General features: G+C 43.8%; 1 protein-coding gene across 2 annotated transcripts in view; it reads left to right on the top strand.

Moving 5' to 3' along the window:
- Positions 1 to 24,453, top strand: part of MAP3K20 (mitogen-activated protein kinase kinase kinase 20) — a 160,981-nt gene that overhangs the window by 125,159 nt on the left and 11,369 nt on the right. For both annotated transcript variants that reach the window (XM_053266793.1, XM_053266802.1), the window contains exons 15-17: positions 2,572 to 2,634; positions 4,130 to 4,222; positions 22,153 to 22,269. In XM_053266793.1, the coding sequence (XP_053122768.1) occupies positions 2,572 to 2,634; positions 4,130 to 4,222; positions 22,153 to 22,269 (273 nt within the window). The remainder of the gene's footprint in view (positions 1 to 2,571; positions 2,635 to 4,129; positions 4,223 to 22,152; positions 22,270 to 24,453) is intronic.

Here is a 24,453-nt window from a genome sequence, read left to right on the forward strand (position 1 = left end):
GGAGTTTGGACTAGACAAGTGTGTTGCATTAATAATGAAAAGAGGAAAAATAACAAAAACAGAAGGAATAGAACTGCCCAATGGAAGCAAGATCAAGAACCTGGAAGAGAAAGAACATTACAAACACTTGGGCATTCTCCAGGCTGATAACATTGCACACACTGAAGTTAAAAGAAAAATTGGAAGTGAATACATCAGGAGAGTTAGAAAAATCCTCAAGTCCAAACTCAATGGTGGGAACACCATACAAGCCATAAACACCTGGGCTATAGCTGTTATCAGATATACTGCAGGAATAATAGACTGGACCCAGGCAGAGCTAGAGACGCTAGATCGTAAGACCAGGAAAATCATGACCATCAATCATGCTCTGCACCCCCGCAGTGATGTCGATAGGCTATACCTCCCTTGCAGCTCAGGTGGAAGAGGAATGCTGCAAGTCCATCAAACAGTAGAGGAGGAGAAAAGAGGCCTTGAAGAATATATAAAGGACAGTGAAGAAGATGCACTTCAAATGGTCAACAACACCAATGAAAGAAAGCAGGCCTACAAGAAAGAACAAGTCAAGAACCGAGCAGAAAAATGGAAAAATAAGCTACTGCATGGTCAATATTTGCACAATATAAGTGGAAAATCAGACATCACCAAGACCTGGCAGTGGCTTAAGAATGGCAACTTGAAGAAAGAAACAGAGGGTTTAATACTGGCTGCACAAGAACAGGCACTAAGAACAAATGCAATAAGAGCAAAAGTTGAAAAATCCACCACAAACAGCAAGTGCCGCCTTTGTAAAGAAGCAGATGAAACCGTGGACTACCTAATCAGCTGTTGTAAAAAGATCGCACAGACTGACTACAAACAAAGTAGCAGGGATGATACACTGGAACATCTGCAAAAAATACAAGCTACCTGTAGCCAAACATTGGTGGGACCATCAAATTGAAAAAGTTGAAGAAAATGAAGATGTAAAAATATTATGGGACTTCCGACTACAAACAGACAAACATCTGCCACACAATACACCAGACATAACTGTAGTCGAGAAGAAAGAAAAACAAGTCAAAATAATCGACATAGCAATACCAGGGGACAGCAGAATAGAAGAAAAAGAAACAGAAAAAATCACCAAATACAAAGATCTACAAATTGAAATTGAAGGGCTGTGGCAGAAAAAGACCAAAATAATCCCAGTGGTAATTGGCGCCCTGGGTGCAGTTCCAAAAGACCTTGAAGAGCACCTCAACACCATAGGGGTCACAGAAATCACCATCAGCCAATTACAAAAAGCAGCTTTACTGGGAACAGCCTATATTCTGCGACGATATCCATAACAACAGCAACAACATTGACAATAAAATTCAGCCACCCCAGGTCCTTGGGAAGGACTCGATGTCTGGATAAAACAAATCAGTCAATAACACCTGTCTGACTGTGTAGATAAATAATAATAATTTGATTTCTATGAGACACAATACAAGTAATACAATTAACAAACAAATTAAAAGTCAGCTTAAAACCATACACATTATTAGGTTCGAATTAAAAGTTATTTTAAAAGCTAAAATCTGAAAATTATAAAAACCTAAAGAACCTACCAAATATAACCAAAAATGGAGCATTAAAAAGCCTCCATAAAAAGGTGTGTTTTAAGTTGTTTTTTAAAAACACTGAGGGAAGGAGCATGGTGAAGCTCTTCAGGGAGGCTGTTCCAAAGTCGAGGGGCCACAACCATAAAGGCCCTGTCTCTAGTCCCCGCCAACCAGATCTCTGTTAGTGGTGGGGCTATGAGCAGGGCGTGAGACAATGAGTGGAGGGCCCTGGCAGATTTATATTGCACAAAGTGCATTGCACAAAGCACTTCCAGGGCAAGGGAAGGCAATCTAAAATTGCTTCCCTCCACATGAAGCATCTCTGCACAGGGCCCCCAAGCGCGGGGTTTGGGCCCTGGTGGGGAAAAAATTGGGGGCCCCTGCCACAAGGTCCCGTGGCTGTCTTGAGGCCCCCCACTGCCACTGCCACAGGGCTGAACCACAACGCTTTATGCAAACTGCACAGGTGCACTGGAGTGCCTCGTAGTTATCAAGGGCCACTGGGCCAGACGGTCAGGCTCAGTGGCCACTCCCGCTCTGCCCACCACCACTACCACGTGTGTATGTGTGTGTGTTCTTGGCTCACTCCCCGGCCGCGCATATGGGCTAGAATTATTTTAAAGGTCAGCGATTCATCTCCATGGCAGCGGCAGGGCGGGTACGAGGTGGCGGCAGGAGGCAAGACAAAAACATATGCAACATAGTTGGACCTCGGGCTCCCTTCCAGACCACCGGGCCCTGGTAATTTGTACCACCCCCCGCCGCCATTGGCCCTGTCTCTGTGTGAAGCATCCGCTGTACACATGTTTCTTTGGGCTGTACACGTGCAGCATTAATGGGAGCTGTTGGCCTGTGTGTCAAGCACCAAATGGAATATTGCATGCTGTGACTGCCTGATCCATATAGAGACATATCTGTTTGTGCTGTGCTGTCCTTTCAGTTCTGCATTTACTTTTCCTGTTTGTTTTTGTTTCTTCCGTAGAGTGCCATTGAGAAATTAAGTCAGGATTTCCTCAATAGGTTTCATTTTCCACCGCTGATTAAGGTAACTTGAGATCTTTAAAAAATAAAAATCTGCTTGGTTTCAAAATTGTTGTGATTTTGACCTCGATAATGGTGTACAATATATATCAAGATGATTCATGCAGTTCTCGCTGAGATTATTAACCTGTTTCTGGGCCAAGGGCTAACTTGACTGAATACCGCTCTATGCATAAAAGACATAGAAAACTCGACGGTCATTCTCACAACCGTTCCTGGGGCAGGGAAGGCACGGTGGGACGTACCTCCCCCCACCCGACAATTGGTCGTCTTCTGTGTGGCATGTGGCTTGTGCACCCATACCCTTTGAGCAGCATGGATCTTTGGAGGCCAGGAAAATGAAGCCTGGTCTCCGGGGGAATTTACAGACAGGGCTTCTCCCCCAAATCCACTCCTGATTGGAGTGTGCCAGTCCACGTATTCACTGGATTTAACCCGACCCCACTGCGAGCTGTCAGGGACCAGGACAGACAGGGCTTTGTTTTTCTCTGAAGGGAAGCTGCGAATTCTGGCTTAGGCCGAGTTATGTCTGGGGTAAAACAATCCTCTGTTTCCAGCAGCTTTTGGGGGGGAAAACTCCAGGGCTTCTGCTTTCTCCGAAGGTGTTGATGGAGGTGCTGATGCCTGGCTCTGTGCCTGTTTGGGCTGTGTGCAGCCCAAGCATACACACAAACCCATACCGGGGTAAAAGGGCACACCACCCTGCTACTGCCTAATTGTGCAAGGGGGTGCAGTTCATCCGAACCAGTCCTCAGGGCTCTGTCTTATTACTACTTTTAGTATTAAAACTGTATAGTGAGGAGTGGTTTGCACAATCTCCCCACCCACCCACCCCCACACAATTAGACTGTGGTGTGCTAGTGCTCTGGATGGGGAGACGACATGCATGCCTCCCCCAGATGTTTAAAAGGACTGGACAGTTTTATCCAGTTTGGCCCGGGGAGAAGTCCTCAAAGTTTCATCAACTAATCCAACAGCACTAATGCACGGAGTTTTGTGGGGAGGGAGCGGGGTTTCACTCAGTCAGTGAGGATATTTACAGATACAGTTTTCTGGTTATTTTCTCTCTGGATCAGAGATCAAGTCATCCATAGTCCATGTATGCAGGATGCTGGTTCCCATTCTCATCACTTCTAGCTCGCCCGTACAGACTAGCAAGATCCACACAAATGGCACAGCTGTTTCATGGCAAAACCGAGACAGGCACTTTAAACCTCTGCAGCAGCAAGTATCTCTTCTTAGAGATACTTCCTGTTGTTGTTGTTGCTGCTGCTGTACTACCATCATTGCTGGGGTGATGCCTGCACTCCCTCATAGGCACTTGATAGTAAAAAGAAAATGCATTTTTACACTGAAAAGTTGGGTCACAATTAATTATGTATTCAAAACTGGGAATTATTTAGCAAAGGTTGTCAAACAATTGCCTTGCCAGTGCTCATTTACATCCTGTAAATGAGAACTGAAACAGACATCACACTTATCCTTTGTTTCTGTTGCAGGATTCTGCCAGTGAAAATGAGATGAGTGAGGAGAAAGTAGTGAACCTTGAACTAGTTTTTGGCTATCATTTAAAGCCTGGAAAGAGTCCTCAGGTAAATGAATGACTGGGAGTTGCTGCTGTTTGTTTCTTTCTCCAACCCCTGGCCCCACCAACCCACAGATATTCACAATTGGCAGAATATTTTTGGCTTGTAGTATGACTCATTTTGCTATTGAATAGTCTATTAAGAATGTTATGATCAGAGTGCCGGAATGCCCCCCCCCGCTCTCTCTCTCTCTCTCTCTCTCTCACACACACACACACACACATTAGGACTGTGAAAAGCTTCCCTGGCTAATTTGCTTCAAAAGAGATTCGTCTGATTCAACCACCAAAGCTTTGATTCGGATCCAAATGGGCAAAGTGCCTGTTCAGTCTGAACTGAAGCAAACAAAGCCAAATCAGGAGAACCTCTTCCAAAGTAATGTGGCCACTTCAACCAATCTCCCTGCCTTCCCACCCTTTTCTGACTACTGTAGGCACTTACTGGGCACAAGTAAACGCAAGAGACAGGCTGGCTGATTTTTAATTTTTATCTGAGTGTGGCAAGGGAGTAGACACTTCTGCAGTATTATTTTAGAACTGATGCAGAAGAATGGTTGGCTGTGGGTTTTTTAGCCTACTTTCCAGTAGGCTTATGAGATCACCCAGCATTCTGTGTCTGTGTGTGTGTTCATGTGTCCCTCCCCCCATCAACTTCGCAACGCCAAGACCAATATGAACCAAATTGGGTACAGTTGTAGGGACACATAGGGACACCTCAACAGCATAGTTTGTGATGATGTCATCCATCCCGATCCAAGATGACGGACACATAAACTTTTGAGGCCCAAGTGGGCTAACTTGTGAACCGTCTAACTCAGGGTTTCTTAACCTTGGGCCCCCAGATGTTGTTGGACTACAGCTCCCAGAATCCCCAGCCACCAAGGCCATGTCTGGGGATTCTAAGAGTTGTAGTCTAACAACATCTGGGGGCCCAAGGTTAAGAAACCCTGGACTAACTGATTTGAACCAAATTTGCTACAGCCGTATGGACACATAAAAGTAAAGTTGTGCCATTGAGTCGGTGTCGACTCCTGGCGACCACATAGCCGTGTAGTTGTCTTTGGTAGAATACAGGAGGGGTTTACCATTGTCAATTCCCGTGCAGTATGAGACGGTGCCTTTCAGCATCTTCCTATATCACTGCTGCCCGATATAGGTGTTTCCCATAGTCTGGGAAACATACTAGCAGAGATTTGAACCAGCAACCTCTGGCTTGCTAGTCAAGTCATTTCCCCACTGCGCCATTATGGAGCCTCACATAGGGATGCCCAAATGGCGTGGTGTGTGATGATGTCATCCACTCCAATTCAAGATGGAGGCCACGTGAATGTCTGAGGCACAAGTGGGCTAATTTGTGGACTGTCTAACCGTTTTAAACCAAATTAGGTACAGTTGCAGTGAATGACACACAGGGACACCTCAATGGTGTCGTTTGTGATGATGTCATCCACATCAATTCAAGGTGGCGGACATGTAAACATTTGAGGTGCAAGTGAGGTAACTCGTGAACCGCTTAACTGATTTGAACAAAATTTGCTACAGCTGTAGGGATTCATAGGGGTGCCCTAATGGTGTGGTGTGTGATGATTTCATCCACTCCAGTTCAAGATGGCAGCCACCTGAACATCTGAGGCATAAGTAGGCTAATTTGTGGACTGCCTAACCCATTTGAACCAAATTTGGTACAGTTGCAGTGAGTGACACACAGGGACACTTCAGTGGCATAGTTTGTGATGATGTCATCCACCTCAATTCAAGATGGCGGTCATGTAAACTTTTGTGGTGCAAGTGGGCTAACTTGTAAACCATTTAACCAATTTGAACCAAATTTGGTACATCTGTAGGGACACATAGGGACACCTCAGTGGCATAGTTTGTGATGATGTAATCCACCCCAATCCAAGATGGTGGTTGCATGAACATCTGAGGCACAAGCTGGTTAATTTGTGGACTGTATAATGCATTTGAACCAAATTGGGTACAGTTGCAGTGATTGACACACAGGGATACCTCAATGGCATAGTTTGTGATGATGTAATCCACACCGATTCAAGATGGCGGACACATAATCTTTGGAGGTGCAGGTGGGCTAACTTGTGAACCACTTAACTGATTTGAACCAAAATTGCTGCAGCTGTAGGGACACATAGAGATGCCCCAATGGTGTAGTTTGTGATCATGTCATCTACCCTGATCCAAGATGGTGGATGTGTAAACTTCTGAGGCATAGGTGCACTAACTTGAGGACTGTCTAACCAATTTGAACCAAATTTGGTACAGTTTTAGTGAGTGACACACAGTGACACCTCAGTGGTGTAGTTTGTAATGATGTCATCCACCCTGATCCAAGATGGAGGATGAATGAACATTTGAGGTGCAAGAAATCTAACTTGTAGACCTCAATTTGAACCAAATTTAGTCCAGTTGTAGAGACAGTGAAAGGAAAGTAAGCTAGAACAACATTTTAACTTCTTCCCTAGCAGTCCTGGGAAAGGCGGAGAAAATCCTAGGAATTGTAATCTTTTCCAGGGCCATTAATGCAGCCTTAGAAAATACTATGGTTCCCAGGAAATTCTGCACCTTTCCCAAGACTGCAGGGGAAGACGAAAGAGGATTCAGATTAAATTTATTACGGTCCAAGACCAAAAAACAAATAGAAACAAGAAAAAATGCAGAGTTATAGAAAAACCAATACAGCTTATAGTTTATATCATATCCATTTACAATATTATGGATACACTAAAACAATACTTAGAGACCAACACCTCCCCAGGAAATCAAATCACAGAGTTAACCATCTGACTCCTAATGGAGCAGGCCCTGGAGCAAAATTTTGTAATATTAAGAGTCTTGTTCGTGTTGGAGTCTGAAAGACGAAGGAAGATATAAAATTTATCTGACCTGCCTGGAAATTTCTTTAAAATTGGGCTTATAAAAAGAAAACAAATGTCTCTATAAAACTGGCAATATAATATTACCTGGTTCACAGTTTCAACCTCTCTCATCTGGCAGGGACAAATCTGACCTGCATAAGAAATCTGCATAAGGAATTTAGAGGTATCTCCCCACACAAATGGCCTTTGTGCATGTGAGATGGTCCCTAAAATGGTCTTTACGCATGTGCAGAGGTCCAAACCAGGCCACGGCCAGCCTTGGCTACTTTGGGGGAGACCGGCAGGAATGGGGTGGGGAGCCACCACCCCTGTGTGGCAGTGGCCGCCAATAATATTTATAAGTACTAAACTCCCCTCCCGCCCCCTCTAAGCTTAGGGAAGTCCCCCTTCACCAGATTCCCCTTTACCATTAGACCACTGAACCGGTCTGCAAACTGGTTTGAATCAGTCTGGCAGTCAGACTGAACCGGCAAAGCCAGTTTTGTACACATCCCTAAAATCCATGTCCCAAATGTGTTGCTTTTTGCCTTAGAATATCCCAGAGACAGCAGGGCTGGGGGAGAGAGTCCTCCGCTCTGGAGTTTCTCCTTTAAAACTCTTATCCAACCTGATTGGAAGCTGACAACCAGGATTAAAGGGGCCAGTCCCATAGGGCAAAATGTTAGTCTGAGCTAGGGATGTGCTGAAACACTATTCAGCTTCTGAATTGTGGCACAATCTCTATAAAATAGAGAGCTTGCTCCTTTAACGTGGGGGAGAGCAGGTCCATCCCTGCTCCTTCTCCACTAGCTGCCATTTCCATACTGGTGGTGCTCCCCTCAGCTATCAGCACACACCAGCAGTGCTCTCACTCAACAGCCTGCGCGTGACGCTGGCATGCACATGGCCTCCGCACATGCGTGGTTGCCATATGTGTGCCAGCATGGGTCAGGGACAGCTGGGAAACGCCCCACCAACAGTGTGTGGGCATAGCTGGGGGGACTGCTGGGATGATGGCAATGGTGGCCGTCAGAGGAGGAGCAGGTATGAACCTGCTCTCCTCTGCTTTCAAGGTGCTGTGGGAGCCCTCGTTTTTAAAGGGATGTGCCCTGTGATTTGGTACAGTCCTACTGCCCATGCTCTGTCCAGTAAGTACCTACAGGGGTTGGGGGAGTGATGAGGCAGAGGAAGGGTGTGAGAGGGAGCTTCAGCCAGAGTCAAAGCCTTATTTTGAATCAAGTTAAAGTGAAGTGGGTTTCCCCCGAAGCCCCCATTCCCCCAAAGCCCCTAACCCTAACCCACTCTAACTCCTAACCCCACAAAAGCACTGAGGTGGCCCCCAAGCCCAAGCAGGGCTGTTTTCATACCGTCCATAATACACACCTGCCTGAATCTGACTATTGGTCCATCGAGCTCAGTGTTGTCTGGTCTGGCTGACTCCGTGCCTCTCCAGGATTCCAGACCCAGGTCTTTCCCCACTGCACCTGGTGATGTCAGGGATTGGATCTGGGGATTGCATGCGAAGCATGTGCTCTGCCACTCAGCTCTAGCCCAATCCCTATACCGAGAGCCAAACAAAATATTCCAAATAACCACACTGCACAGCTCCGCTATGGCTAGACTATTTAAGAATGCAGAAAGAGTCACAACACTGAATGCTCACTCATTTTGAAAACTCCCTGCCTGTGGAAAACTAGCAAGACAAGGAGAATAATTCTACTTTAGTCTTCTCTGCAATGTGCAAGTTTCCTATGAGCCTGTAGTACTCCTAATCTATTCTAATATCAGTGTTACAATTAAACTGAAATCTAAAGTGATATTAAAAGACAAAAATAAGAAGCTGTGATATATTTTGGTGAGGAATGAACAAAAATGTGAGATTGTTTATTACTCACATTCTGTCGATGCCCCGTTGGGAACCTGGAATAGGGAACTCACCAGGGTAGTAGACACGATCGCTCCTAAGCATCCCTGCCAATCTGCTTTAAAAGTGGCCCCTTGGTATACAGAGGAGTTGCAGGTCTGAAGCAACAAGGTAGGTGACTGGAGTGCAAGTGGAGGAGAACTCGGCTTGAATGTGACAGGACACAGCATAGAGCCCATTTGAAGGTTTATGCGGAGGCGGTGCGTGCAGCAAAAAAACAATTCTGGTCCATGCGCATTTGCTTCTGCGGGTTCTTTTGAGGACGGTCCATATAACATATCAGAACCAGAGGTACCAACTCAGAAGTATGTGAAATATAGGCCTATGTCTGATTTCATTTTATATTAAAAAATGAAATAATACCTGAACTCGAGGTGAACTGGCATACTAGATCTCAAACTGCTCTGTGAAGCAGGAGACAGTCCAGCATTGTGTTGTAAATGACTGCTCAAAGGAATACAAAAGCCAAGCCCGAGTGAGGAATACTATATCCAAATGCTAAAATGTGACTCACTACCAAGATAATGTCTGTGTAAGAGTCTGCCAGGGACTGGTCTCCCCTCTCCTGTTGCAAGAAATCCATGCTAATCCTTGCCAAAGATTAACTCAATCGCTCTCTATAGAGATTCAACATAGGCAGATGCATACAGAGATCCGCCTGTAGACTTTAATTCTTACCTCACTGATGCTTCTGCCCTAGCCATGTTACTTTAAATATTCTCTTGTTATAATTACACATTAGATAGAGGTACACAAGAAATAATGTAATTGCTGTCTCACACAAATTCTCTCACTGACTTTTAACACCTTTTGGGGTCAAACTGGCAATTGGGGGAAGATGCAATTTGTAGCTCTGAGATGCAGATTTGCTTTGGGCAATGTCCCCCCCCCCAAGCGCACAGTTTACGGAAGATGAGATTCAGGTTTCTCTGAACTGGCCAATAACCTGAATAGTTAAAAGACATTGTCCAGAAGGTAACAGCAAGTTGTCACCTTTTGAGGACCCAGGAAAAGAGGAGATTTGAATAGAGATCAAAGGGAAATGCACTATAAAAAATGAGGCTACTGGACAGAGAGTTAGCAGTCTTGTGCCTACGGGCAATCTGGTGTCTCCACGCAAGACTTGCTCATGACTAATCCAAGAGTTTGCTGCCCAAGCCGCGGAGCTAAAGCAGGAACTCTGTCCATGGACAGGAGCTGTCTGTGACTTCTACTGCGCAGTGAGAAGTCAAGACTTCCCCAGCCATGGTGCTCTGGCTCTCAGCCGTGATCTGAGCAACTGCAACAACTCCTGTCCCCAGCCAAGAAGCCTCACTACTTCAGCTGAAAAGATCTTCACTCTCAAGTCTCTGATCCTGGTAAATATGCTGCCCCTGCAAGCCTAGAATCCCCTCATCCCTTCCCCTTCTCCTGCTCCCTTCCCCTCTCCCCCTACTAATTCCTGATCTCCCCCAAACCATGCCAGCCCTCAGCCTTCCTCCCCCCCGCCCCGCCTATATCTGAATTATATTAAGCTTTAGGAAGATTTAATGCACACACATATGTAGTTAGGAACACGTTGAATATTGGTGCTGGCTAGGGTGCTCTGTTTAAATGCTGTTAGTAATATTGATAGAGTGTTTTGCTTTCTGCTAGATTATGTTGTTACTCTTTTATACTCAATAAAGCCCATTGAATCTTTGAGGATTGGTTTGATCTCCTTTCTTCCTTGCACCCAGATCCTACATGGTCATCATATAAAAGAACTTGGTCACTTGGTGACACTATGAGCCAGGCCTAATTTGGTATGCTAGCTAATAAGCCGATTTAGTATATAAATCAGGCCTGGACGGTAACACGTCCGGCAGAGTTATCCCGGGGTTGTGAGGAGTTTGATTCAGGCTCCTTCCAATTCAAACCAATCCCTGGGGACTTTGTTCTGCTGTAATGCTTTTAATGGATTCTTTGTGAACAAGATCTCCTGTATTCGGGCTGACTTGGACTCTCCACTGTTTCTGCAGAGTCTATTAAGGTGGTGTCCAGCAATCCCTCTTGCAGTATTAGATTGGATCAGTTTCAATCTGTGATGCCTGATGACATGGACAAGCTGCTTGGGGCAGTGCGGCCTACCACTTGCTCTCTGGATCTTTGCCTGACTTGGCTGCTTCTACATAGCAGGGAAATTGTTGGAGATGGCCTAGTTAATATCATTAACTCATCGCTGAGGAAGGATGCCTTCTTGTTAGAAGGAGGCAATGATTAGACCACTTCTTAAGAAGCCTTCCCTAGATCTCTCAGTGATGGATAGTTATAGGCCAGTCTCCAATCTCCCATGGTTGGGCAAGGTGATTGAGAAGAATGGTGACTAACCAGCTCCAGGCAGTTTTGGAGGAAACCGATTGTCTAGACACATTTCAAACTGACTTTAGAGTGGGCTATGGGGTTGAGTCTACCTTGGCCGGCCTGATGGATGACCTTTAACAAGGAATCAACAGAGGGAGTGTGACTCTGTTGGTTCTTTTGGATCTCTTGGCGGCATTTGATACCACCGGCCATGGTATCCTTCTGGATCGCCTGGAGAATTGGAGATAGGAGGCACTGCTTTGCAGTGGTTCTGCTCCTATCTCTCAGGCAGATTCCAAATGGTGGAGCTTGGTGACAGTTCCTCTTTAAAATGGGAGCTATTATATGGAGTCCCTCAGGACTCCATTTTGTCACCAGTGCTTTTTAACATTTACATGAAACCGCTGGCTGAGGTCATCAGGAGATTTGGTGCAGGTTGTTATCAGTATGCTGATGACACCCAAACCTATTTCTCCTCCTCCTCCTCCTCCTCCTCCTCCTCCTCCTCCTCAGAAAAGGGCATTCACTCCCTAAACGCCTGCCTATGGGCAGTAATGGGCTGGATGAGGGATAACAAATTGAAGCTGAATCCAAGCAAGACGGAGGTGCTCATTGTGGGGGGGGGGGGTCGGAATTTAAGGGATGAGTTAGATCTTCCTGTTCTAGATGGGGTTACACTCCCCCAGGAGGAACAGCTGCACAGCTTGGGAGTGCAGGCCTTTTCTGCAGCTGCTCCTGGAATACACTCCCGGCAGACATCTGCAGTTTAGGCTCGCTGTCAGCCTTTAAGAGAGCCCTGAAAACTTACTTGTTTGGCCTGGCCTTCCAAGGTTTGTAATTTTTTTTAAAGCATTTTAATTCATTTTAAATTGTTTTGAATTGTTTTTAAATTGTTTTTATATTGTTTTTAGCACTGTTTTAAATGGTGTGTGTTTTTATGTCTTTTTAAATTTGTTGTATACCATCCACAACCTTTGGATGGGGCAGTTTATAAATGTAATAAATAATAAATAATAATACTATTATATTCTTTCTTTCTGTAAGAAGGTCAACTGAGGCTAATTATGATCAGGAGTTCTACTGCACTAACCCTATTTGCAAGAGTAACATGATTATGATTGTTTAGTGAAGACTTTGCTTGTCATCATTTAGTACAGCTACTTTATGAACTTCATTTCTAGCAGTGGAGATACAGAAAACCATTGGATTGTTTGCAAATGTCAGTAAGCACTCCAAACCTTGCAAGTAACATAATTACAATTTGCCTTAGGCAGCAGGAAGTTGTTGATTTAAAAAAGACATAACAAGGTGTTTAGTTTTTGGTAAGAATATGCAAATAGAAAGTTAGCATTTGTCATAATTGCTTGTCCCAGATAAAGCTGGTTGACACTCAACATATCACAGATTTGTTAGGTAATCAGTTTAGTCCTGCAGGACAATACAGTTATGTTTCTCTATCTGCACATTTCATCCCTAGTTTTCAATTAAATATATTTACAGTTATTGCCAACTATTATAGATCACCTGAAGATCGAGAGCGGGCCTTCTCTGTAGTTGCTTCAGGGCTGTGTAATGCGCTCCCTAGAGACATTTGTGGCTTAACATCTTTATTGGCCTTTAAGAGAGCCCTTCATTTTTTTTAGCTGGCTTTTAGTTATATTTGGATGTTTTAAATTGTTGTTTTAAGTTTGTTTTATTTTGTTTTTATTGTATTCATCTTTGCAAACCATCTAGAGCCTTTGGAGTCAGGTGGTTGATAAATTAATATTAATATTATTATTAATAATAATATTAATAATTAATAATAATATACAAAAATCCTCCCACTTGCTGACCTGGCACATGCATGTTTAGTGCCTTTTTACAAGTGAGCTTTCAGTTGCTTTTCAGCTTGGTGTAGTTTCACAGGAATGTGTGATCATTGCTAATGTGGTGTAGAAAGCAAGAGAGAGAGGTATTTGTAATCTGAGTGTGCATTCTGACCAAATTAGGTTTTACAAGCCCGTTTCAAAGCAGTTTAAACGCAAACTAGTGTAAGCCTTATATGCACCTACCATGATACCAGCCCAATTTCACAAACCCATTCCAGTGTTTGGGGGGATATTACTTTGGAACTGCAGGCATATGAACCTGCATAAATGTATAGGACTGAGTCACAAGCCCCGTTGTGTTGTGTCATTTTTCCTGTTGTAGGGTTGCTAACATTTCCATAAACTGATTTCTATACATATATTGAAGTCTATTATTCTACACATTGTACTGTTAGATGAACGAAGGCATAATGTTCAGATTCTGAAGTTTATTTTACAAAACAAAAATTCTAAGCATCCAGGCATGATGTTTTAATGTCACTTTGGAGACCTACAGCCTATCTCTTTGGAAGTAAGTCCAAAGTAAGTTCAATGGGGTTTACTTCTGAGTAATCATACTTACCCTGCAATCCTAAACATTTGGACTATCGTCATTAATATACTCCATTGTAAGAACTATGCTTTGGCACACTCTGAGGGTTAAACTCGATGTTACGTTAATGCTGCAGGGCTTAATATTTATTCTGAAATTAGTAGCTGCAAAAAGCCCAATCTGGATTGGGACAGTGGTGGGAGAGGGGAGCTTTAAGCCTCTTCCTCCACCATGGACTTGATCTGAACTGGGGCTCCCTAGCTGTTATTTCTGAGTGAAAAGTTAAGGTCATGAGCACTAATGATGGAATTAATGTAACATCTAACATGGCACAGCTTAAGTCTTAAGGGCACAGTTTGTACTTTAATAACTTCAATACAGAACTTCACAAACATCACTTAGGTAAGACTCTGATAACTCAGTTTAAAAATACAACCACCACCACCCCCACTACCTGCATTTGTTGAGTGGGGAAGGAGGCTGGCCGGGCATTAGGATGTTCATTACAATTTTCTGACTGTGGGCAGAGGGTTTCAGGACAGCTCAATTTCGGCCCTCCAGCTGTTTTTAATCCCCAACCACAGTTGCCCATAGCCAGGGATTATGGGAGTTGTAGGCCAACATCTTCAGGAGCCGGAGGGCCAAAGTTGAGCAGCCCTGGTTTTATTTTATTATTCTTTCAGTGTCGTGATTGTAGGAGGCCTAAGACAGATACTAAGGATTTGCATGAAATCCAAACTTTATGCAGATGACCGTATTTGGTTCATTTACACTATCCCTCATGATGCATCTCTTTGCATAGAAGCTGATCTGCCTATAAGTTTTTGAACTGAATGGAAAGAAAAGTTTAGAGAAATGCCAAAGCAACTCGTTAAGCTTAAAATAATGAAAATGAATCAGCATTCTTTTAAAAAAAATTGCAGTGCTTATGATAGGTATCCTCACCTTAAACACATTTGCCAGGCTATCTGCATAGACGATCGTTTTCATGTTCCCTGCCATGCTCAGGCAACATTCTGTATTATGACACTGCACTGGTGCCTCCCCACTACTAGCATTTATTGGGCAGTGCAGCAAGAATCAGCCTTCAAGACCTTAAAAACAATGGGAAACCCTGAAATGATGGGAGCTTCTCCTGAAGCATCATTTCTTGCCTTAGAATTCTAACCATCTCAGCCTCTGAAACCTGCTATTTTAAAAGTGCTAGAGATAAACATCTATTTCTAGTACCTAAGCCAGTCATTATTATGCATAAATTCCACCTTGCAATTCTTGAAACAAAGAGAACAGCAAGCAAAGCATAATTTCTTCTTTAAAAAAATAAATTACGGCCTGTTTTAATTTGATTTGGGACCTATTTCTGCAGTTGTCAGCTGAAAATGCAATTGATTTGGGATGCCTGCCTGAATCTGGCTGAGGTCCTTCCAGCGGTCAAAACCCACACGTTATCGTTATCTACTGATGTTTCACTCCATTTGTTTATCATTTTTAATGAACACCCCTTCCCTAAAACTGCTTTAAAAAAAAACAACCCAAACAATAACAAAACAAAAAAAAAAACCCTGCCGTACAGCAACCTTGCCTGTCCTGGTGCTTCCTTGGCAACCGTCTTCCTTGACCCGAGACAGGGGCCATTGTTAAGGCTATAACACATTTACATATTTTGCAATAAAACATCAGTTATTTGCATTACTGTGTCAAGTTTTATTTGATTCTTTCACCTAAAAATGACTCATTTTCCTTTCTTGTGTTTTTTTAAAAACCAAACTACTCTAAGCTTGTTTGAGAATAATCAAAAATTGCCCATTTAGCTAGAAGTCATTTTCTTTTCAAAAGGCAAATGTTATTTAATCTTTCAGCTGTTCATTGTGCCATCATAACTACTTTCTTTTCAGCACAGTTGTGGGGACTGAAATGAGCCCACTAATTGCCTCCCATTTCGACTGACATGTGGTGGTTTAGTGGAAAGGGAACACAGCAGGGAGAAGGAAATAGGAGGCTGAGAAAATGAGAGCTAATTATTTTCACTGCCTCATGTCAGGCTCTGTGTCAGCCTTGTTTTTACAAACTGGAAGGTTTAGCACTAAATAAAACAAACTGGCGTCATGTTTTTATATACTGGCAGTGTCATGGAAGCAGCTGCACATCTCAAAGACAATATAATGCCTGCGTTCGCATGGACACCATCTGACAGCCACCGTGAGCCACTACTAATGAGGATATCACAGTGGTGCCAAGTGAAAGGTGCTGAATTATGTATGATTCTTCATCAGTGCAGCAATAGTCCTGTACATCATTATGAGACATTGTTTTGCTGAAAGAGATTAAAACATTCTTAGTTCCAGACCCTGCAACCTAAACACGCGACAAGAGGTTATTAATGGAATTTTGAGGGAGAGTTTCTTGCAGATTTCTTTTTAGCTTAAAAAAAAAATCTCATGGGACAAAGCAGTAGCAGGTCATGACACTATATATAAAGAAGAGAAGCAAATTAACCATACTTGTGTTATCTCCCTTTAAATCTGGCATAATAAAAATGTAGTGTAGCAGAGTTAGCCTTAATGATAAATAACCCAGGTGCTAACACTATAGATGTTCCAAGTCTTATTGCCTTTAAAACAGCAGGTTTCAGCAGCTGAGAGAGATAATAGCCAAGAATGTAAAGGAGCTACTGGGGTCCTAGATTATCAACATGCTATTACTTTTAATACCAGCGTGATCAGACCTTTTTTCATGTTTGTTTTATCTTACATTTTTCAATACCCAGTTGCCCGCTAAGATGGCATTTCCATTTTCTCCTCTCTTTTTTTCGTTTACTGTAATGTAACTCCTGAGTTAAAGAATATCCAAAAAATAAAATTAATTCTAAGTATAGGCCTCTTCAAAACTGACAATCATCCCCCTAAGGTTATAAATCTTCTGTCACAGAACATGTTGTTTATTGGGCAAATTCTAGAAATTGTTCATTTTCACAGTGAGATTCAACAGCTGTATAATGTAAGGCATGGTCACCATGTTAAAAAAGCAACTTGACTTTTAAAAAGTTTTGCCACCATTATGGATTTAATATAATTAGTGGGTTGGAGTGTTCTTTCATACTAGTTTGTCTCCTCTCACAACCATGTTCAGAGTCTCCAGAACTGCTGGCCAGCATCCAGATAAACAATGTGTGCAGAGGACAAATTTTGCAAGTGCAGTGGAGAAGGGCCCATGGTTGTGGGATCCTCCAGGACATATGGGGGGGGGGGGGATACTGGGGGCAGCAGAGGGGAAAAAATCACCTCTCCTGTACTGGGTGTGCGAAACTTTGTTCCATGCACATGTGTCAGTAGCCGGATGTTTTCCAAAGTCGAACGCAAAGTATCTTTTTCAGCTGAAGTTTTAGAGTTTATGTCTCACTACTACACAATACAATTGCTTCTTAATATGTTAAAGAATATCAGTCTTATAGCAGGAGGTTCTGAGTTGCTATACTGAGGCAGCAGTTCAGAGGATGCCACCTCTGAGCTGACATAGTACATCCCCAGCCTCAATGTTCTGTCTGTGATAAAATACATACACATATAGTACTTTTCATTAGTACTCCAAGTGCTTAACATAAATGTTAATGTTATGGCATTAGCTGCTACTACAAATATTTATATACTGCTTTTCAACACAAGTGCTCAGAGTTGTAGGTAGGTAGGTAGGTAGGTAGGTAGGTAGATCTATCTATGGTTCCCCATCCCAAAAGGACTCACAATCTAAAAGGAAATATAAGGAAGACTCCGGCAACAACCACTGGATGGACGCTGTACTGGGGCTGGATTGAGATAGTTGCTCTCCCCCCTGCTAAAAATAAAAGGTGCCTCTTTGCTCAGTGAGCAAGTAGGCCACTTGTAACAATTATACTATCTGCACTGATATATCTGTGCCATCTCATGGCTGAAGTATGATGGGTGCAAGCAGCTGTTCAGACAAGGCAGGAGTACATGGGGATACTCCTGCCCACAGTACCTCTTTCTGCTTTTAATGGGCCAACTGTATAACCCTGGATCAATGGAACAGATGAGGTCCTGCTCCTGGAATTTTTGTAGTATGAGACTATTAGGGCTGTTTGTGTGGCAAGTGGAGCAGATCTGTGTGGCTTTGCCTCACTTTCCCCTATTTTAGATTCCCTAAAACCCTCATAGGATCCTGTTGGGGTTTTGTGGAAAGGTGGAAAAAAATTAAAAATGCCTGCTTGCCCAATTCTTTTGTGGGTTGGGTGGTAGGTAGCACCCATCATGCCCTACCACCCAACCCACATTGGTATCCCTAGCAGCTACCCATGGGGAACAATGGAGTGTTTTGAGTTCCTTATTGTTCCCTATGGCCGAAAATGTTTCAAGATTGTGTCATCAAAACAGCTTGGCCCCTGTTTCAATGAAAAAATTCAAGCATTCTGTTTTGTTTCAAGCTTGAAACAAAACAAAATCCATTTTGCACACATCCCTAGTAAGTATGTTTAGGACTGCAGCCTCAGTCACATTCATAAAGTTTTTATGACACATGGATCTGAATTTGTGTGTGTGTCTGTCTGTCTGTCTGTCTTGTTTGAATCTTACCCTTCATCCAGGGAGCTCAGGGTGGCAGAGCTGGTTATTCCTCAAGCCACGTCCTCCAAACAACAACCCTGTGAGGTAGATTAGGCTGAGAGATAGTGACTGGCCCAGAGTAACCTGGTGAGTTCCATGGCTGAGTGGAGATTTGAAACCCTCTTCCTCCCTTCTGCTCCCAGTCCAGCGCAAAAACCACTATGCCATGCTGGCTCACACCGGCTCTCATATATAAGCAAATTTAGTCTAATCCTATTCTGCTCCAAATCACAGAAACCCATCCTGAGAAAAGCAAGAAGCCTTACTAACCTAACTATGTGCCAGATGAATACTCCTATATAGTAAACTCTTTGGTTGGTAACCTAGGCCTATAACCACTCATACTTACCAGAGGACTCTTTACTTATTAATCCTGCATTGACTTCTCATTTGGCTTGATCTTGCATGCTTTCAAGAGCTCTATGAATAATTTCTTCCCCATTTTCCAAATTCTTCACCATAATTAGACCACGGCCATTTTTAAACCCTTTTTCTTGTTCCAAGAGCGCTGTAGTTATTGTCAGTGATGCCCTTTGGACTGGACTTCCACTCTGCAGTCTGGTCCTCCACCATGGGGCTGGGGTGTGTGTGTGTGTGTGTGTGTGTGTGTGTGTGTGTGTGTGTGCCAAATGTCCCACCGGGGACTGCTGGGCACCCCACTAGCAGCCCACCCGCCGATGTCAAATCTCATCTGTTCTGGCGGGGAGGTGGGACGCTGAGGGCTGAGTGCCGCTGGGGCTGCCTACACGTCCCTGCGCAGTCACTAGTGATGCACATCACGTGACATGAGGGCACGCACGTTGCACAAGGAGAGGCAGAGCGGTGCAGATTTATTTATTTATTACATTTCTATCCCGCTCTTCCTCCAAGAAGCCCAGAGCGGTGTACTACATACTTGAGTGGCTGCTGCGAGGGAGCTCCAAGTGAGCAGCAGTAGCAGCAGCTGCAGTGAGCCAACCAGCTTGCCACCGTGCGCACGCACGCACGCGCGCACACACACACCCCTAGACCAACACAGAACCACCACTGGATCAGTCCAGTCCAGTCCACAGCAACAGGTAACTGTCAGTGAATGAGTGCGAGTGGTGGGGGTGGGGGTGCATTCAGCTAACTGAAGTGGCAGGATTGTCCATTCAGAATGTGGTATCTGCAGATCAGTGGGAGGTATCTTCTTCAGAGCAAAATTAAGCACCTTCAGCGATAATTGATACTGGCCAACAATGCACGCTTCAACTCTGGGATTTCCAGCCCTGCTGAGGCTGCTACACACGTGAAAGGCAACCCCGGGATGGGAGCAATTGTGCAACGACTTCAAACAGCACGCTGCCACTTCTGCCGTGCGACTTCCATAGGAAACCATGGAAGTCGTAGGGCAACACACAAGTGCCTGTGCATTGTTTTAACTAGTTGCCTCACTGCCCACCTCTGCAACACCCCCAGGGCTGCTTTTCGCAGGCACTGCGGCCCTGGCAGGTCACAAATGCCAGTGTTGGAGTGCATGTTACATCGGCCCCTATGTGGAAGGAGGGCATTTTAAGCTCCAAACAGTTATGCGATCTTAATTGTCTCTGAAATTCCACTCCCACCCCCCAAATTAGGCCTTCCTGCCGTACTCAGCCACTGAAGTCAGGCACTGTAGATTTTTGGTGGAGGAGTGATGTAAAGAGAATGTACAGTGAAGAATTATTCATACTCACATACAAAATCTTAGTGCTGACAAGATTAGGTTTGAAATGGATACACATGGCTAACTTGCCATACTAGAACAGTTTTAAAACTCTCCGCAACATAGTACTCCTCTGCTTTATGCTAGTTGTGCAGTTTAATTTCAGATCTCCTTATTATGTCTCTTGGATTGACTCCAGAAGAGGTAATGGGACCATCTTACCTTTGAGGGGATTTCAGGGTTTTCTTTGCTGGTGGACTGAGTAGCAATCCCCTAGGGCCAAAGGAATAGTGAAGTGGTTAGGATCTTTTCCCGACAGCTCTTTAGCAGTGTCCAGTTATCCTGACTGTAATGCTACATGTTAACATGTGTGAGTCCAGTGTGGGAGAGAGACTGGCCAATATTTCTGAGGAGTTGTGTTGTCATTGCATTTTTATTATTAATTGTGTTATTCTGTTGTACTTGATCTGAAATGTTTTATTTATTTGTGAAGTACTTTATGCTTAGAGAAAGTGGAATACAGATGCCTGGTAGATAAAGAAATAACAATGTTACAGGCAGGGGCGTAGCTAGGGGCCATCAGGAGCTGAGGGGCCCAGGTTCTTTGAACCCATCCGCTCAGTTATAGCTACACCCCTGGTTACAGGGAATTGACCCAAACAGGGACTTGACTGAACAGGGTCCCTGCTCTTGGAGGAAATTGCATCAGTGCCTTTTGATTGCCAGTTCTCAATGTGACATGGCTGGCCAGTTTTTATGCCAGATATATTGGTGTTCTTTGGCAGCCCACGAACCATGGAGGCAGTGTGGTGTACTGCACATGGGTTGGACTCTGACTAGAGGCATCTGGTCCAATCCCTGCTGAAGCTCAGTGCGTGATCATTGGCCAATCATACCCTCGCTGGGCTGTGAGGATAGAATGAGAGTTCAACCCCACCCTCATTCCACCCCAATCCATTACCTTGAGTTCTTGATAGAGAGAAAGGTAGAGAGAGAAGTATTATAGAAAGTACTGTACATGGGAAATTATCGGAACTGCCATGTTTTAATGCCACTCAACATTTGTTGCCTGTCAATCTGTACATCCTTGGATTTCCCTGGTTTTGCTTGTGGGGAGGGGGGGGGAATCCTTAAATACATGCTTCAGAAATAACAATGACCTATTAGAGCATGCAAAGTTTTTCTCTTATCATTGGGGGGGGGGGAGGAAGCATTCCTAATGAAAATATTATTCTTGTTACTTCTGCTTATATATAGGCCAATAGCTCTTAACTATGGCTCTGCTAAAGCTTGCTGTTCCTAGCAGACCATTGCATTTTCTTACCTTGCAGTCACCACAAGGGATACTACTTGAAAGACTTCCAAACTTAAGTTAAGGAGAGCTAAGGAAAGGAGAGCTGGTCTTGTGGTAGCAAGCATGACTTGTCCCCATAGCTAAGCAGGGTCTGCCCTGGTTGCATATGAATGGGAGACTTGATGTCTGAGCACTGCAAGATATTCCCCTCAGGGGATGAAGCTGCTCTGGGAAGAGCAGAAGGCTTCAAGTTCCCTCCCTGGCTTCTCCAAGATAGGTCTGAGAGAGATTCCTGCCTGCAACCTTGGAGAAGCCGCTGCCAATCTGTGAAGACAATACTGAGCTAGATAGACCAATGGTCTGACTCAGTATATGGCAGTTTCCTATGTTCCTATGTTCTAAGCTGTTACATTTGTCTTTTGCAGCTGCGAGCCAGCACTGAAACCAGAGTTTCTTTAAAGCTTGCATTGCAGAAGAGGCAAGCTACTTCTCAGTTCAAATTTTAAACGGGAAAGTGGCTTGGCACTTCATCCTATGGTGGAAACATCAAAAAATTTCAGACTTTTCAATATTTTCTCCAATTATTTTCACAGTAGTTTGGGGGAAACCCTTTAAAAAGAGCCAGGTAACAGTGATGGCCTCCAAACCACAATTTTAAGAACCATTTATGTAGGTAAATAAGAACTGCATAAACAAAGTTTAATTTTACTCCTTTTATTCCTAAAATATATACAATTATTAATGTATATTAAAACAATTACTAAGCTATAAAATTAGTATTTATTAGTAATTGTACACACATATAGTTGTGAACTTGTGCCTTTTCTTTTCATTATTAGGACTGCAAATGGAAAATATATATGGAGATGGATGGGGATGAGATTGCAATAACTTACATAAAAGATGTGACATTCAACACTAACCTACCTGATGTAGAGATTTTAAAGATGACAAAGGTAAGGTTCTTTTTATAAGCTTGAAACTTTCGTGATTTCCTAGATCTCAAACAAAGGCATGAAAATACCACAGCAGCAGACTATTGTGCTATAGCAACTCATCTGCAGGCAGCTATTAAGATCCCCACTCACTTTTTTCCACATTTGTATCATAATAGGCTTTTTTGTTACCATTCCCTTTTCACTCATGCTAATAGTAAAGTGATGGCAAGACTTAGATATTACAATTAAAGTGTGTGATTTCTTAGTTCTATTACTACGTTGTTAGTACCCACAGACTAGCCCCAAGAGATAGAGAATGTTCATCAAGCTATACTGGAAAAATAAAGTGTTGACATTTTACAGCAGTTTGTGTCGTTAAAACAAGGAAATAAAACAGGAACATGTCATGGAAAAGGATTGTGTAGATTCATTTCAATCTGCTTTTCAGGCCTGGGTTCAGCACAGAAATAGTCTTGGTTGCCCTGATGGGTGGCCTGTGTTGGGATAAGGACAGGGGAGGGCAACATTCTCTTGGATCTCTCAGCAACTTTTTATTCCATTGGCCATGACATCTGTCTAGATAGGCTATCTGGGTAGATCACTGGAGCCACTGAATTTCAGTAGTTCTGCTCATTCCTATTTGGACAGTGGACTATTCCAGAAGGCAATCCGGGCAAACTAGTCACAAATGTCAGCCCCATGACATTTTTGCTATAGGATCCTACAGGGTTCTAGATTGCCTGGCACCATGCACTTCAGTTTCTTCATAAAACTGCTGCATGAGCTCATTTGGAGTGAAATGCCATCAGTTTATTGATGACACCCAGCTCTGCTTCTCTTTTTCACTGGATTCAGTTGAGGTGTGGTGGAGTTGCATCCATGTCTAGGAGAAGCAATAGACTGGATGAGGGCATATAAACTCAGTGAGTCCAGAGTCTTAATATTATTTTAAGAATGTATGTGTCACCCTTCAATAAAAATATTTCCAAGGTGGCTTATAAATTAAAACAATAGAATACAATACAGAAAACCACAATAAGAAAGAGCATCAGATAAAAGCCGCATTAAAACACTAATGTTTTGATTAGACTTGTTTATAATGTGTCTGTGCTTATCTGGAGATGGGGAGACAGGGAGCATATCCACTGATTGTGGGGCGGCAATTCCAGTGGTGGTGGGGAACAGAAGTAACGTTGGCAGGTCAGCGGGTCATTACAGGGGAAGGGGGACTGGAAATCTAATAGCTATTTCCCCTTCGGCTGTCCTGCCATCTCTTCGGCCTTGGGGAGCAGTGCCAACTACCCTTGGAACCTCACCTTGCTCCTTTGTAATGCCAGGTCAGTCCAGAACAAATCAGAAACCATCCATGATTTGATTCTGGATGAAGGTGCCGATGTGGTATGTATTATGGAGACCTGGTTGGGGGAGGCTGGTGGCCCATTCTGGTCCCAGCTTCTGCCTCCAGGGTATTCTGTTGAGGAGCAGGTGAGGGACCGTGGGTGGGGAGTGGAGTGGCTGTGGTCTATAAGAATAATATATCTCTTACCAGGATACCTGTGGAAGTGTCAGACCATATGTATACTTAAGTTTGGGGACCAGGGATACATTGAGACTTCTGTTGGTGTACTGAACAACCTGCTGCTCAATAGAGTCCCTAACTGAGCTGATGGACTTGGTCTCGGACTTGGTGTTGGAGTCGCCCAGGCTAGTGGTAGGCAGACTTCAAGGTTCATTTCGGGAACAATCTGTCCGGGGCGGCTCAGGAGTTCATAGAGGCCATGACAACTATGGGCCTATCCCAAGCGGTCTCGGAACCGATGCACATTACTGGTCATACACTTGATTTGGTCTTTCAGCCTGATCAGGGTGGTGTTCCATCGGTGGGGACTCCTGTGATTACCCATTGTCATGGATGGATCACCATCTGGTTACGGTTGGACTCACGGTCACTTCCTACCTTCGCAGGGGTGAGAGACCTATTAGGATGGTCCACCCAAGAAGGTTATTGGATCCAACAGAATTTCAAGAAGTCTTGGAGGGATTTAATGTTGAATCTGCCAGTGATCCTGTTGATGCCCTGGTGGAGAACCGGAACAGCAAACTCAATGGGACAATAGACATGATCGCTCCTAAGCATCCTCTCTGACTCGCTTCAAAACTGGCCCCTTGGTATAAAGAAGAATTACGGGGGCTGAAGCAACA

The sequence above is a fragment of the Hemicordylus capensis genome, chromosome 1 (assembly GCF_027244095.1).
Source record: "Hemicordylus capensis ecotype Gifberg chromosome 1, rHemCap1.1.pri, whole genome shotgun sequence".
NCBI lineage: Eukaryota > Metazoa > Chordata > Lepidosauria > Squamata > Cordylidae > Hemicordylus > Hemicordylus capensis.